The sequence below is a fragment of the Nerophis ophidion genome, linkage group LG16, assembly GCF_033978795.1.
Source record: "Nerophis ophidion isolate RoL-2023_Sa linkage group LG16, RoL_Noph_v1.0, whole genome shotgun sequence".
Classification (NCBI taxonomy): domain Eukaryota; kingdom Metazoa; phylum Chordata; class Actinopteri; order Syngnathiformes; family Syngnathidae; genus Nerophis; species Nerophis ophidion.
Window position 1 is genome coordinate 52,957,780 of NC_084626.1, and position 14,724 is coordinate 52,972,503.

Sequence of the window (14,724 nt, forward strand, 5' to 3'; positions counted from 1 at the left end):
ATTAATTTGAGCGAGGATGAAAGATTCATGAATGAGGATAGTAAGAGTGAAGGACTAGAAACAATATATAAAAAGACAGGGCAGTGGGAGCGATTCAGATGTTTTTAGACACATTTACTAGGATAATTCTGGAAAATCCCTTATCTGCTCATTGTGTTACTAGTGTTTTAGTGAGATTATAAAGTCATACCTGAAAGTCGGAGGGCTGCGGTGACCGCCAGTGTCTCTGAGTGAAGCCATATGGAGGAGCCAAGAAAGTCACAGCTGCCTTTTTGACAGCTGCTGCAGGAGGACGCAAACTCCGCTCAAGTCTCCAGTAAGAGCCGACTTAATATCACAATTTTCTCATCTGAAAACTTGCCGGTTGACATGTGGTAGAGAAACATGTCCGCTTGACCGCTCTGTTCCATATTAAAGCTTCACAACAAACAAAGAAACACCGGCTGCAGCTGCAATTCACCGCTTTCCACCAACAGCATTTTTCTTTGACGTCTCCATTATTAATTGAACAAATTGCAAAAGATTCAGCAACACAGATGTCCAAAATACTGCGGAATCATGCGATTAAAGCAGACGACTTTTAGCCTTGAGTGGTGCTGGGCTAAAATGTCCGCTCCAACCAATAACGTCATAAACACGTGTCAACATAAGCGTCATCATTCCCTGACGTTTTCAACAGGATACTTTGCCGGAAATTTAAAATTGTAATTTAGTAAACTAAAGCGGCCGTATTGTCATGTGTTGCAATGTTAATATTTCATCATTGATATATAAACTATCAGACTGTGTGGCTTTCAGTAGACCTTTAAACAAGTTGAAAAACTTATTGGGGTGTTACCATTTAGTGGTCAATTGTACAGAATATGTACTGTACTGTGCAATCTACTAATACAAGTATCAATCAATCAATCATCCATTGTTAAATAAAACATGTAGTCTCACCTTCTCCTCCTCCAACTCTTGGTTTAGTCCGGGCCAGCTGCAGCGCCCCCTGCTGGCCTCTGACTCGCTGCTTTGTTGGCCCTTAGAACAGCGACTCTGACATCTTCAAGAAGGTGGAGGAAAAAGAAGCGAAGGAGTGAGCGTGTCGCCGGTTTCTTCTGCAGGCTACAAAACGAGCTAACCCTTTAGCGCAGCCGTCTGGTGGGTGGATGTGCTTTTTGGCCTCCAGGGGGCAGCGTTGTCCTTGCTCGACGGCCCCCCTTTGGCCCTCTTCCTCTTCGTCAGAGGCGGCTCGGCCCTCCACCGCTCTCTGCAGACATTCCGCGTCTGAAAGGGCCCAAAACACGTTGCCATGAACGCTACAATAAATAGTGAATAATAAATCAATAATAAACCACAATAAGGCTACAAATCAGTTCCATTTTTTTACAGAAAGTTTTTATTCTGCGGTCGAGTTATGATCATATGATGATGATATACAGTGGGGCGAACAAGTATTTAGTCAGCCAGCGATTGTGCAAGTTCTCCCACTTCAAATGATGACAGAGGTCTGTCATTTTCATCATAGGTACACTTCAACTGTGACAGACAGAATGGGAACCAAAAATCCAGGAATTTTAAAGAATTTATTTGTAAATGATGGTGGAAAGTAAGTATTTGGTCAACCATTCAAAGCTCGACATGTGTTGCAATGTTAATATTTCATCATTGATATATAAACTATCAGACTGTGTGGTCGCTAGTAGTGGCTTTCAGTAGGTCTTTAGTCGAAACATTTCTTCACAAAAAAAGAAATCTTTAACATCAATATTTATGGAACATGTCCACAAAAAATCTAGCTGTCAACACTGAATATTGCATTGTTGTATTTCTTTTCACACTTCATGAACTTACATTCATATTTTGTTGGCGTATTTCAATAAATATATTCATAAACTAGGGATGCACCGAAATGAAAATTTGTGGCCGAAGCCGAATAAAATTTAAACGCTTGGCCGAATACCGAATAATGAATGCAGTTTTTCACAATTTTTTAAATATTGCAAACATAGCCTACAATAAATATTTAGACATGTTTTTCAAATAAAGTCATTTTTTATTGAATATTGACATTTTTTAATATTCCAGTAGCCTCTGCTTCCACAGTGGACTCTTTTAAGTCTCGTCTTAAGACCCACTTTTATTCTTTGGCTTTTAACACTACGTGAGTTGTGTGGTCCTTTGTGTTTTTTATACACTTTGATTTCTATTTTACTGTTTTAATTGATTTTACCCTTTAAAATAGTTTTTAATCATATTTGTTTTTATATTGTTTTTATTGGCTTTATATTTATTTATTTTTTGTTTTTATTCAGTCATTGGTGGAGCATAATATGTATATATATATATATACTTTTTTTAATTTTATTTTATTTCATTATTATTATTATTTTTTTTTTTTTTTTTTACAATTGTTTTTAACATGGCTGTGCAGCACTTTGGAAACGTTATTGTTGTTTAAATGTGCTATATAAATAAAGTGGATTGGATTGCTTTTCAAAAAAAGCACAAAGTTTTTCATTTATATTAGGCCTTCAAACAAAACATGCATTCCCCAAAAAAATAAAGTGCATTAAAGTGGATAAACCCACAACAAATTAATTATTGTCCTTTTGGCAAAAGTCTGCTTAGCCACAGTAGATATGCTAATAATGTAAACAGAAGGCTCAAGTGAATCTTAATTAAGTGTGTGCTTGTAACCTCATACACTTATACAGGTAGCCTACACAACAGGCTAATAATGTAAACAGAGGCCCCACTAAATCTCAATTAAGTGTGTGCTTGTAACCTCATACACTTATACAGGTAGCCTACACAACAGACTAATAATGTAAACAGAAGGCTCAAGTAAATCTCAATAAGTGTGTGCATGTAACCTCATACACTTATACAGGTAGCCTACACAACAGGCTAATAATGTAAACAGAAGGCTCAAGTAAATCTCAATTAAGTGTGTGCTTGTAACCTCATACACTTATACAGGTAGCCTACACAACAGGCTAATAATGTAAACAGAGGCCCCACTAAATCTCAATTAAGTGTGTGCTTGTAACCTCATACACTTATACAGGTAGCCTACACAACAGACTAATAATGTAAACAGAAGGCTCAAGTAAATCTCAATTAAGTGTGTGCTTGTAACCTCATACACTTATACAGGTAGCCTACACAACAGACTAATAATGTAAACAGAAGGCCCCACTAAATCTCAATAAGTGTGTGCTTGTAACCTCATACACTTATACAGGTAGCCTACACAACAGGCTAATAATGTAAACAGAGGCCCCACTAAATCTCAATAAGTGTGTGCTTGTAACCTCATACACTTATACAGGTAGCCTACACAACCGGCTAATAATGTAAACAGAAGGCTCAAGTAAATCTCAATAAGTGTGTGCTTGTAACCTCATACACTTATACAGGTAGCCTACACAACAGGCTAATAATGTAAACAGAAGGCTCAAGTAAATCTCAATAAGTGTGTGCTTGTAACCTCATACACTTATACAGGTAGCCTACACAACAGGCTAATAATGTAAACAGAAGGCTCAAGTAAATCTCAATAAGTGTGTGCTTGTAACCTCATACACTTATACAGGTAGCCTACACAACAGGCTAATAATGTAAACAGAAGGCTCAAGTAAATCTCAATAAGTGTGTGCTTGTAACCTCATACACTTATACAGGTAGCCTACACAACAGGCTAATAATGTAAACAGAGGCCCCACTAAATCTCAATAAGTGTGTGCTTGTAACCTCATACACTTATACAGGTAGCCTACACAACAGGCTAATAATGTAAACAGAAGGCTCAAGTAAATCTCAATAAGTGTGTGCATGTAACCTCATACACTTATACAGGTAGCCTACACAACAGGCTAATAATGTAAACAGAGGCCCCACTAAATCTCAATAAGTGTGTGCATGTAACCTCATACACTTATACAGGTAGCCTACACAACAGGCTAATAATGTAAACAGAAGGCTCAAGTAAATCTCAATAAGTGTGTGCATGTAACCTCATACACTTATACAGGTAGCCTACACAACAGGCTAATAATGTAAACAGAGGCCCCACTAAATCTCAATAAGTGTGTGCATGTAACCTCATACACTTATACAGGTAGCCTACACAACAGGCTAATAATGTAAACAGAAGGCTCAAGTAAATCTCAATAAGTGTGTGCATGTAACCTCATACACTTATACAGGTAGCCTACACAACAGGCTAATAATGTAAACAGAGGCCCCACTAAATCTCAATAAGTGTGTGCATGTAACCTCATACACTTATACAGGTAGCCTACACAACAGGCTAATAATGTAAACAGAGGCCCCACTAAATCTCAATAAGTGTGTGCATGTAACCTCATACACTTATACAGGTACACAACATTGTAACCTCATACACTTATACAGGTACACAACATATCCCAACGTCAGTGCACGTTGGTTGATTGCGTCACCGCCTCAAAAACTTGCGTCACACGCCACTATTCGGCCTTGTTTTTAACTCATTCCACCGAAGGCCGAATGTGGCTTTTTTTGCCGTATTCGGCCGAATATATTCGGTTACCGATTAATCGGTGCATCCCTATTATAAAGGATTTTTGAATTGTTGCTATTTTTAGAATATTAAAAAAAAATCTCACGTACCCCTTGGCATACCTTCAAGTACCCCCATTTGATCACCACTGTTTTATAACACCCAAAAGCGCAGATTTCAAACATCAAAATACTTTCTATATTTCAAGACTTACGGTCATTTAAAGACAGCAGTGCACATCATAATGGCGGCAACATTTTTGATATTAAAGGTCGAAAAAAATGATGTAGAACGTCTGGCGGGCAGTATTTTGCCCAGGTCTGGCCTATATTCTAGTCATGAGATTTAAAGATTCCTTACCTGTTTTCGGGTAGCTTGCGACTCCTCTGGTTGGAGCAGCGTCAGGGAGACAGACACAACTGAATCTGGAATAGATGTACAACCATTTTTCAAATATCTTATGTGATTCTCCTACACACTATTTTTACTAACCCCGTTTCCATATGAGTTGGGAAATGTGTTAGATGTAAATATAAACAGAATACAATGATTTGCAAATCCTTTTCAAGCCATATTCAGTTGAATATGCTACAAAGACAACATATTTGATGTTCAAACTCATAAACTTTATTTATTTTTCAAATAATAATTAACTTAGAATTTCATGGCTGCAACATGTGCCAAAGTAGTTGGGAAAGGGCATGTTCACCACTGTGTTACATCACCTTTTCTTTTAACAACACTCAATAAACATTTGGGAACTGAGGAAACTAATTGTTGAAGCTTTGAAAGTGGAATTCTTTCCCATTCTTGTTTTATGTAGAGCTTCAGTCCTTCAACAGTCCGGGGTCTCCGCTGTCGTATTTTACGCTTCACACATTTTCCATGGGAGACAGGTCTGGACTGCAGGCAGGCCAGGAAAGTACCCGCACTCTTTTTACGAAGCCACGCTGTTGTAACACTTGTCTTGCTGAAATAAGCAGGGGCGTCCATGATAACGTTGCTTGGATGACAACATATGTTGTTCCAAAACCTGTATGTACCTTTCAGCATTAATGGTGCCTTCACAGATGTGTAAGTTACCCATGCCTTGAGCACTAATGCACCCCCATACCATCACACATGTGTAAGTTACCCATGCCTTGGGCACTAATACACCCCCATACCATCACACATGTGTAAGTTACCCATGTCTTGGGCACTAATACACCCCCATACCATCACACATGTGTAAGTTACCCATGTCTTGGGCACTAATACACCCCCATACCATCACACATGTGTAAGTTACCCATGTCTTGGGCACTAATACACCCCCATACCATCACACATGTGTAAGTTACCCATGCCTTGTTCACTAATACACCCCCATACCATCACACATGTGTAAGTTACCCATGTCTTGGGCACTAATACACCCCCATACCATCACACATGTGTAAGTTACCCATGTCTTGGGCACTAATACACCCCCATACCATCACACATGTGTAAGTTACCCATGTCTTGGGCACTAATACACCCCCATACCATCACACATGTGTAAGTTACCCATGTCTTGGGCACTAATACACCCCCATACCATCACACATGTGTAAGTTACCCATGCCTTGTTCACTAATACACCCCCATACCATCACACATGTGTAAGTTACCCATGTCTTGGGCACTAATACACCCCCATACCATCACACATGTGTAAGTTACCCATGTCTTGGGCACTAATACACCCCCATACCATCACACATGTGTAAGTTACCCATGTCTTGGGCACTAATACACCCCCATACCATCACACATGTGTAAGTTACCCATGCCTTGGGCACTAATACACCCCCATACCATCACACATGTGTAAGTTACCCATGTCTTGGGCACTAATACACCCCCATACCATCACACATGTGTAAGTTACCCATGCCTTGGGCACTAATACACCCCCATACCATCACACATGTGTAAGTTACCCATGTCTTGGGCACTAATACACCCCCATACCATCACACATGTGTAAGTTACCCATGCCTTGGGCACTAATACACCCCCATACCATCACACATGTGTAAGTTACCCATGCCTTGGGCACTAATACACCCCCATACCATCACACATGTGTAAGTTACCCATGCCTTGGGCACTAATACACCCCCATACCATCACACATGTGTAAGTTACCCATGCCTTGGGCACTAATACACCCCCATACCATCACACATGTGTAAGTTACCCATGCCTTGGGCACTAATACACCCCCATACCATCACACATGTGTAAGTTACCCATGCCTTGGGCACTAATACACCCCCATACCATCACACATGCTGGCTTTTCAACTTTGCGCCTAGAACAATCCGAATGGTTATTTTCCTCTTTAATCTGGAGGACACCACAACCTCTGTTTCCAAATATAATTTGAAATGTGGACTCGTCAGACCACAGAACACCTTTCTACTATGCATCAGTCCATCTTAGATGAGCTCGGGCCCAGAGAAGCCGCCAGCGTTTCTGGATGTTGTTGATAAATGGCTTTCGCTTTGCATAGTAGAGTTTTAACTTCCACTTACAGATGTAGCGACCAACTGTAGTTACTGACAGTGGTTTTATGAAGTGTTCCTGAGCCCATGTGGTGATATCCTTTACACACTGATGCCGGGTTTTGATGCAGTACCGCCTGAGGGATCAAAAGTCCGTAATATCATCGCTTACGTGCAGGGATTTCTCCAGATTTTCTGAACCTCTTGATGATTTTACGGACCGTAGATGGTAAAATCCCTAAATTCCTTGCAATAGCTCGTGAGAAATGTTGTTCTAAAACTGTTTGACAATTTGCTTACAAATTGGTGACCTTCGCCCCATCCTTTCTTGTGAAAGACTGAGCATTTCATGGAAGCTGTTTTTATAGCCAATCATGGCACCCACCTGTTCCCAATTAGCCTGCACACCTGTGGGATGTTCCATATAAGTGTTTGATGAGCATTCCTCAACTTTATCAGTATCTATTGCCACCTTTCCCAATTTCTTTGTCACGTGTTGCTGGCATCAAATTCTAAAGTTAATGATTATTTGTACAAAAAAAAAATGTTTATCAGTTTGAACATGAAATATGTTGTCTTTGTAGCATATTCAACTGAATATGGCTTGAAAAGGATTTAAAATCATTGTATTCTGTTTATATTTACATCTAACACAATTTCCCAACTCATATGGAAACGGGGTTTGTCTATCAATCAATATAGCCATTAATCACAAATGTCTCAAAGGGCTGTGTTGGGTCTTTGTTTACATCCACTATGTCCAATGTGAGAATACTTGCTCATGTTGCCTACCGATACTGCTCCAGTTCCATCTGCAGCTGGCTGATCCTGGACTGAAGCTGTGGCACAGATTCAGCTTGTTCCTGAATCCTTCTGACCCTGTCAAGACCCAAACTCAAAGCCTCTCTGGCCTCCTCCGCTCGCCTCCTGATGGAGATCATGAACATAGCAACCATGAAATCAACAGAGGACTCGCGACCGAGACAAAAATCCGACCTAATTTGGTTGTTCTCCCTCCTCAGAGCAGATTCCGCCGCTTGACGTGCCCGCACTTCCTGGTATGCCCATCGCAACTCCCGCTCCAGACGCTCGTTGAACTTGATGGCTTCTTCCAGCTGTCCGTCACGAGATGAACGGATCAGCTTCAACTCTCTGAAGAGGGGGTCCCACGTCTCCCATCGCCGGCCGAACCTTCTGACTCCCTCGCCTGCGTCCGCACGGCCTTTGATGCGGCGAGTGGGCACCAGTTTGCCTTGTAGGAGGGAGACGGAGGATGTTGGGTAGCAAACAGTGGTCGGGCTGGGAGGGACAGTGCGGCCCCTCTCTCTTCTCAGAGCCACTTCCAGGGCCAGGCAACGTGCGTCGCTGCCTTGCAGTGCCGAGCGGAGGTCCTCCACCAACTCTCTGAGGGCACACAACTCTTCTGGGGGGACAGAATGAAAGAAGCATCAATCAATCAATCAATGTTTACTTATATAGCCCTAAATCACTAGTGTCTCAAAGGGCTGCACAAACCACTACGACATCCTCGGTAGGCCCACATAAGGGCAAGGAAAACTCACACCCAGTGGGACGTCGGTGACAATGATGACTATGAGAACCTTGGAGAGGAGGAAAGCAATGGATGTGGAGCGGGTCTAACATGATACTGTGAAAGTTCAATCCATAATGGATCCAACACAGTCGCGAGAGTCCAGTCCAAAGCGGATCCAACACAGCAGCGAGAGTCCCGTTCACAGCAAGAAACCATCCCAAGCGGAGGCGGATCAGCAGCGCAGAGATGTCCCCAGCCGATACACAGGCGAGCAGTACATGGCCACCGGATCGGACCGGACCCCCTCCACAAGGGAGAGTGGGACATAGGGAGAAAAAGAAAAGAAGCGGCAGATCAACTGGTCTAAAAAGGGAGTCTATTTAAAGGCTAGAGTATACAAATGAATTTTAAGGTGAAACTTAAATGCTTCTACTGAGGTGGCATCTCGAACTTTTACCGGGAGGGCATTCCAGAGTACTGGAGCCCGAAATGAAAACGCTCTATAGCCCGCAGACTTTTTTTGGGCTTTGGGAATCACTAATAAGCCGGAGTCCTTTGAAGGCAGATTTCTTGCCGGGACATATGGTACAATACAATCGGCAAGATAGGATGGAGCTAGACCGTGTAGTATTTTATACGTAAGTAGTAAAACCTTAAAGTCACATCTTAAGTGCACAGGAAGCCAGTGCAGGTGAGCCAGTATAGGTATATATGTATGTATATATGTATATAAAGGTATATACAGTATAGGTATATATGTATGTATATATGTATATAAAGGTATATACAGTATAGGTATATATGTATGTATATATGTATATAAAGGTATATACAGTATAGGTATATATGTATGTATATATGTATATAAAGGTATATACAGTATAGGTATATATGTATGTATATATGTATATAAAGGTATATACAGTATAGGTATATATGTATGTATATATGTATATAAAGGTATATACAGTATAGGTATATATGTATGTATATATGTATATAAAGGTATATACAGTATAGGTATATATGTATGTATATATGTATATAAAGGTATATACAGTATAGGTATATATGTATGTATATATGTATATAAAGGTATATACAGTATAGGTATATATGTATGTATATATGTATATAAAGGTATATACAGTATAGGTATATATGTATGTATATATGTATATAAAGGTATATACAGTATAGGTATATATGTATGTATATATGTATATAAAGGTATATACAGTATAGGTATATATGTATGTATATATGTATATAAAGGTATATACAGTATAGGTATATATGTATATAAAGGTATATACAGCATAGGTATATATGTATGTATATATGTATATAAAGGTGTATACAGTATAGGTATATATGTATGTATATATGTATATAAAGGTATATACAGTATAGGTATATATGTATGTATATATGTATATAAAGGTATATACAGTATAGGTATATATGTATATAAAGGTATATACAGTACAGGCGTAATATGATCAAACTTTCTTGTTCTTGTCAAAAGTCTAGCAGCCGCATTTTGTACCAACTGTAATCTTTTAATGCTAGACATGGGGAGACCCCAAAATAATACGTTACAGTAATCGAGACGAGACGTAACAAATGCATGGATAATGATCTCAGCGTCTTTAGTGGACAAAATGGAGCGAATTTTAGCGATATTACGGAGATGAAAGAAGGCCGTTTTAGTAACGCTTTTAATGTGTGCCTCAAAGGAGAGAGTTGGGTCGAAGATAATACCCAGATTTTTTACCGTGTCACCTTATTTTATTATTTGGTTGTCAAATGTTAGAGTTGTATTATTAAATAGAGGTCGGTGTCTAGCAGGACCGATAATCACCATTTCCGTTTTTTTGGCGTTGAGTTGCAAAAAGTTAGCGGACATCCATTGTTTAATTTCATTAAGACACGCCTCCAGCTGACTACAGTCCGGCGTGTTGGTCAGCTTTAGGGGCATGTAGAGTTGGGTGTCATCAGCATAACAGTGAAAGCTAACACCGTATTTAATCCTTGTGCAAACCAAATATTGATTATACACACTTCCTCTTAGGAACCGAAAGGGATTTTTTCATAAAAAGTCAGCAATGTTTTTCCTTACTTTTTTGACTTTCAAAGCTTGAAATATACAGACATGTTTTATCCAATTATATACCTTTTTTAGTATAACATTAGATATCATCAGTCTTAAGTAGGGATGCACCGATTAATCGGTAACCGAATATATTTGTCCGAATATGGCAAAAAAAGCCACATTCGGCCTTCGTTGGAATGAGTTCAATGCAAGGCCGAATAGTGGCGTGTGACGCAATGACGCAATTTTTTGAGGCGGTGACGCAATCAACCAACGTGCAGTGATGTTGTGACGCGGTGACGTTGGAACCAGGCGCCTTCGGAAAAATGTCAGCAGTGTGGAGATATTTTAAAGTGGCGGAAAGTGACAAAAGTATTGCAGTTTGTAGTGAAGTGAAGTGAATTATATTTATATAGCGCTTTTCTCTAGTGACTCAAAGTGCTTTTACATAGTGAAACCCAATATCTAAGTTACATTCAAAGCAGTGTGGGTGGCACTGGAAGCAGGTGGGTCAAGTGTCTTGCCCAAGGACACAACGGCAGTGACTAGGAAGGCGGAAGCAGGGATCGAACCTGGAACCCTCAAGTCTCTGGCACGGCCACTGAAACAACCGAGCTGTACCGCTCTGATTGAACGCTAAAAACGTTGAGACAGCCAGAAAGTACATGAATATGAAGAATGTGGGATTTATAATATTAACTATGAGCGATAAAACACTGAATATTGACAACATATGAACGTCACACCGCGTCTCCATCCTAATTATTTACAATCCTGCGAAACACAAGGAAAATGCAACAAACACGGGGAAATATGAACATTGGAACGAATGTTCAGCCAAACTGTCTCGAGGAGGCGCCTCGTGGCCGACGTCTTTGAGAGGACCAAAAAGTTTGCGACTGACGGTGCCAAAGCAAAGACTGACAAAGAAGGTCATGGAGTTTATGGCTTTGGATGATCAAGCGTTTAGTGTTGTGGAGGAGGTTGGCTTTCGGAGACTCATGGAGCACATTGAGCCCCGTTACACGATACCGAGCAGACGGTATTTCTCTGATGTGTGTTCTTTAAATTGTGTGTGTGCTGGTGTGTAGGCTACCTGTATAAGTGTATGAGGTTACATGCACACACTTATTGAGATTTAGTGGGGCCTCTGTTTACATTATTAGCCTGTTGTGTAGGCTACCTGTATAAGTGTATGAGGTTACAAGCACACACTTATTGAGATTTAGTGGGGCCTCTGTTTACATTATTAGCCTGTTGTGTAGGCTACCTGTATAAGTGTATGAGGTTACAAGCACACACTTATTGAGATTTAGTGGGGCCTCTGTTTACATTATTAGTCTGTTGTGTAGGCTACCTGTATAAGTGTATGAGGTTACATGCACACACTTATTGAGATTTAGTGGGGCCTCTGTTTACATTATTAGCCTGTTGTGTAGGCTACCTGTATAAGTGTATGAGGTTACAAGCACACACTTATTGAGATTTAGTGGGGCCTCTGTTTACATTATTAGCCTGTTGTGTAGGCTACCTGTATAAGTGTATGAGGTTACAAGCACACACTTATTGAGATTTACTTGAGCCTTCTGTTTACATTATTCGCATATCTACTGTGGCTAAGCAGACTTTTGCCAAAAGGACAATAATTCATTTGTTGTGGGTTTATCCACTTTAATGTACTTTATTTTTTTTGGGGAATGCATGTTTTGTTTGAAGGCCTAATATAAATGAAAAACTTTGTGCTTTTTTGGAAAAGCAAAGGCTACTGGAATATTTAAAAGATGTTAATATTCAATAAAAAAATACTTTATTTGAAAAACATGTCTAAATATTTATTCTAGGCTATTTATGCAATATAAAAAAATTGTGAAAAACTGCATTCATTATTCGGCCTTCGGCCAAGCGTTTAAGTTTTATTCGGCTTCGGCCACAAATTTTCATTTCGGTGCATCCCTAGTCTTATGGCCTTTTGTCAAAAACAACTGTTTTTTTTTTTTATAATGGGAAACTTTTCCCAATGTTTCTCACCATAATAAGTCACTAGAAAAAAGTGCTAATATTTTAATTTCATTCACTAACCACATTGGCTGTGTTGGAGCCACTATGGATTGAACTTTCACAATATCATGTTAGACCCGCTCCACATCCATTGCTTTCGGTCCCCTAGAGGGGGGGGTTGCCCACATCTGAGGTCCTCTCCAAGGTTTCTCATAGTCAGCATTGTCACTGGCGTCCCACTGGATGTGAATTCTCCCTGCCCACTGGGTGTGAGTTTTCCTTGCCCTTTTGTGGGTTCTTCCGAGGATGTTGTAGTCTTAATGATTTGTGCAGTCCTTTGAGACATTTGTGATTTGGGGCTATATAAATAAACATTGATTGATTGATTGATTGATTGCAGTCTGAGCAAATAAGCTAATTGTGCACATTCAACTTACAAGCTGTGCTTTCTTAGCACAATGATCGTTTTAAACATTTATTTATTTCTATATATATATATATATATATATATATATGGGGCGGAATGGCGTAGATGGTAGAGCGGCCGTGCCAGAAACCTGAGGGTTGCAGGTTCGCTTCCCACCTATTGACATCCAAATCGCTGCCGTTGTGTCCTTGGGCAGGACACTTCACCCTTTGCCCCCGGTGCCGCTCACACTGGTGAATGAATGATGAATGAATGATTGGTGGTGGTCGGAGGGGCCGTAGGTGCAAACTGGCAGCCACGCTTCCGTCAGTCTACCCCAGGGCAGCTGTGGCTACAGATGTAGCTTACCACCACCATCGTGTGAATGAATGATGGCTTCCCACTTCTCGGTGAGCGCTTTGAGTATCTAACAATAGAAAAGCGCGATATAAATCTAATCCATCATTATTATTATAAACACGACAGCACAAATACCCAGAATCCCATGTATCCCTAACTCTCCCGGGCTACATTATAGACCCCGCTAGCATAAAAAGACCCCTGTCCCACAGGAATATGACGTGTTTTTGCCGTGTTGTCAACCACACCGAGCGTACCTGACTCGGTGTCGCCCGCCTTCTTGCTCCCATCCGCGGCGACATCTTTTCTCCTCCTCAGCCGAGGCCACCGGAGAAGAATCTGTCTTTCCACCAGCTCGGTCTCCTCCGTGACGGGCATCCGCCAGCCGCAGTCCCGCAGCCGAAAGAAGCCGCACAGACGCGCGTGGAAGTCCTTGAAAGTCAACTGGCAGGGCAGCCCCGAGCAAACATGGCCGAGCTCCCCGTCATCGCCGTCTTCATCCCCGGCTTGCTTGGCGGTCTTCTCCCGGACTCCCAGCACCGAGCACAGCGCGGCGAAGTCCTCCGCCGACACCTTGTCCTCCCGGCTGGGATAAGCAAGATGGTGGAAGACCTCCTGCAAGTACTGGTCGATGCCGGTGGCCAGCACGACTATCTCGTTCTCCACGCCCGGGTTGGGGTCGTGGTGGTGGGCCAAGGCGCACCGCAGCCACTCGCTCCTCCGCGCTGCTCGTGGCCGAGCCTGGACGCGCCTCATAGTCCGCGGAAGTCTTCCCTTTTTCTTACCGGACTTTACGACGCAAAGTTAAAATATCAACGGGGGGAAAGTTGAAACTAATTTCTTAGAAAAGTAAACTCAACTTCATTCACGGAGCATCAACTGCAGATGTGATCCAGGCCGAAGGCAACTCGGGGGGTGTGGGTCGATCCAAAGGTCGATAGTGGGGAGTATCAGTGACCTGATGTTATCGATATTTGGCACAAATAATCCGATCTGGATTACTGTAGGGCAGGGGTGTCCAAACTTTTTCCACTGAGAGCCGCAGACTGAAAAATCAAAGTAAAGAGGGGCAATTTTGATCTTTTCTTATTTAAAAAAACAATCCAATTTACCATATTTCCTTGAATTGCCGCCGGGTATATAGTATGTGCCTGTCTTGAATTACTCGCAAAATAATTAGCGCATGCTTAGTATTACCGCCGGGTCAAACTCGTCACGTAACAAGTGACACTTTCCCTGTCATCTTTTTTAAAATGGAGGAGGCTGATT

General features: G+C 41.2%; 1 protein-coding gene across 1 annotated transcript in view; it reads right to left on the reverse strand.

Annotated features, from left to right (window-relative positions):
• si:ch211-112f3.4 (EF-hand and coiled-coil domain-containing protein 1) overlaps positions 1-14,390 on the reverse strand; it is an 18,524-nt gene extending 4,134 nt beyond the window's left edge. Inside the window, exons 1-6 of the mRNA XM_061875513.1 lie at positions 13,713-14,390; positions 8,059-8,485; positions 7,855-7,989; positions 4,889-4,953; positions 1,125-1,269; positions 943-1,045 (exon numbers count right to left, since the gene is read on the reverse strand). Coding sequence (XP_061731497.1) covers positions 943-1,045; positions 1,125-1,269; positions 4,889-4,953; positions 7,855-7,989; positions 8,059-8,485; positions 13,713-14,211 — 1,374 coding nt within the window. The 5' untranslated portion in view covers positions 14,212-14,390. The remainder of the gene's footprint in view (positions 1-942; positions 1,046-1,124; positions 1,270-4,888; positions 4,954-7,854; positions 7,990-8,058; positions 8,486-13,712) is intronic.
• Positions 14,391-14,724: the final 334 nt, after the last annotated feature.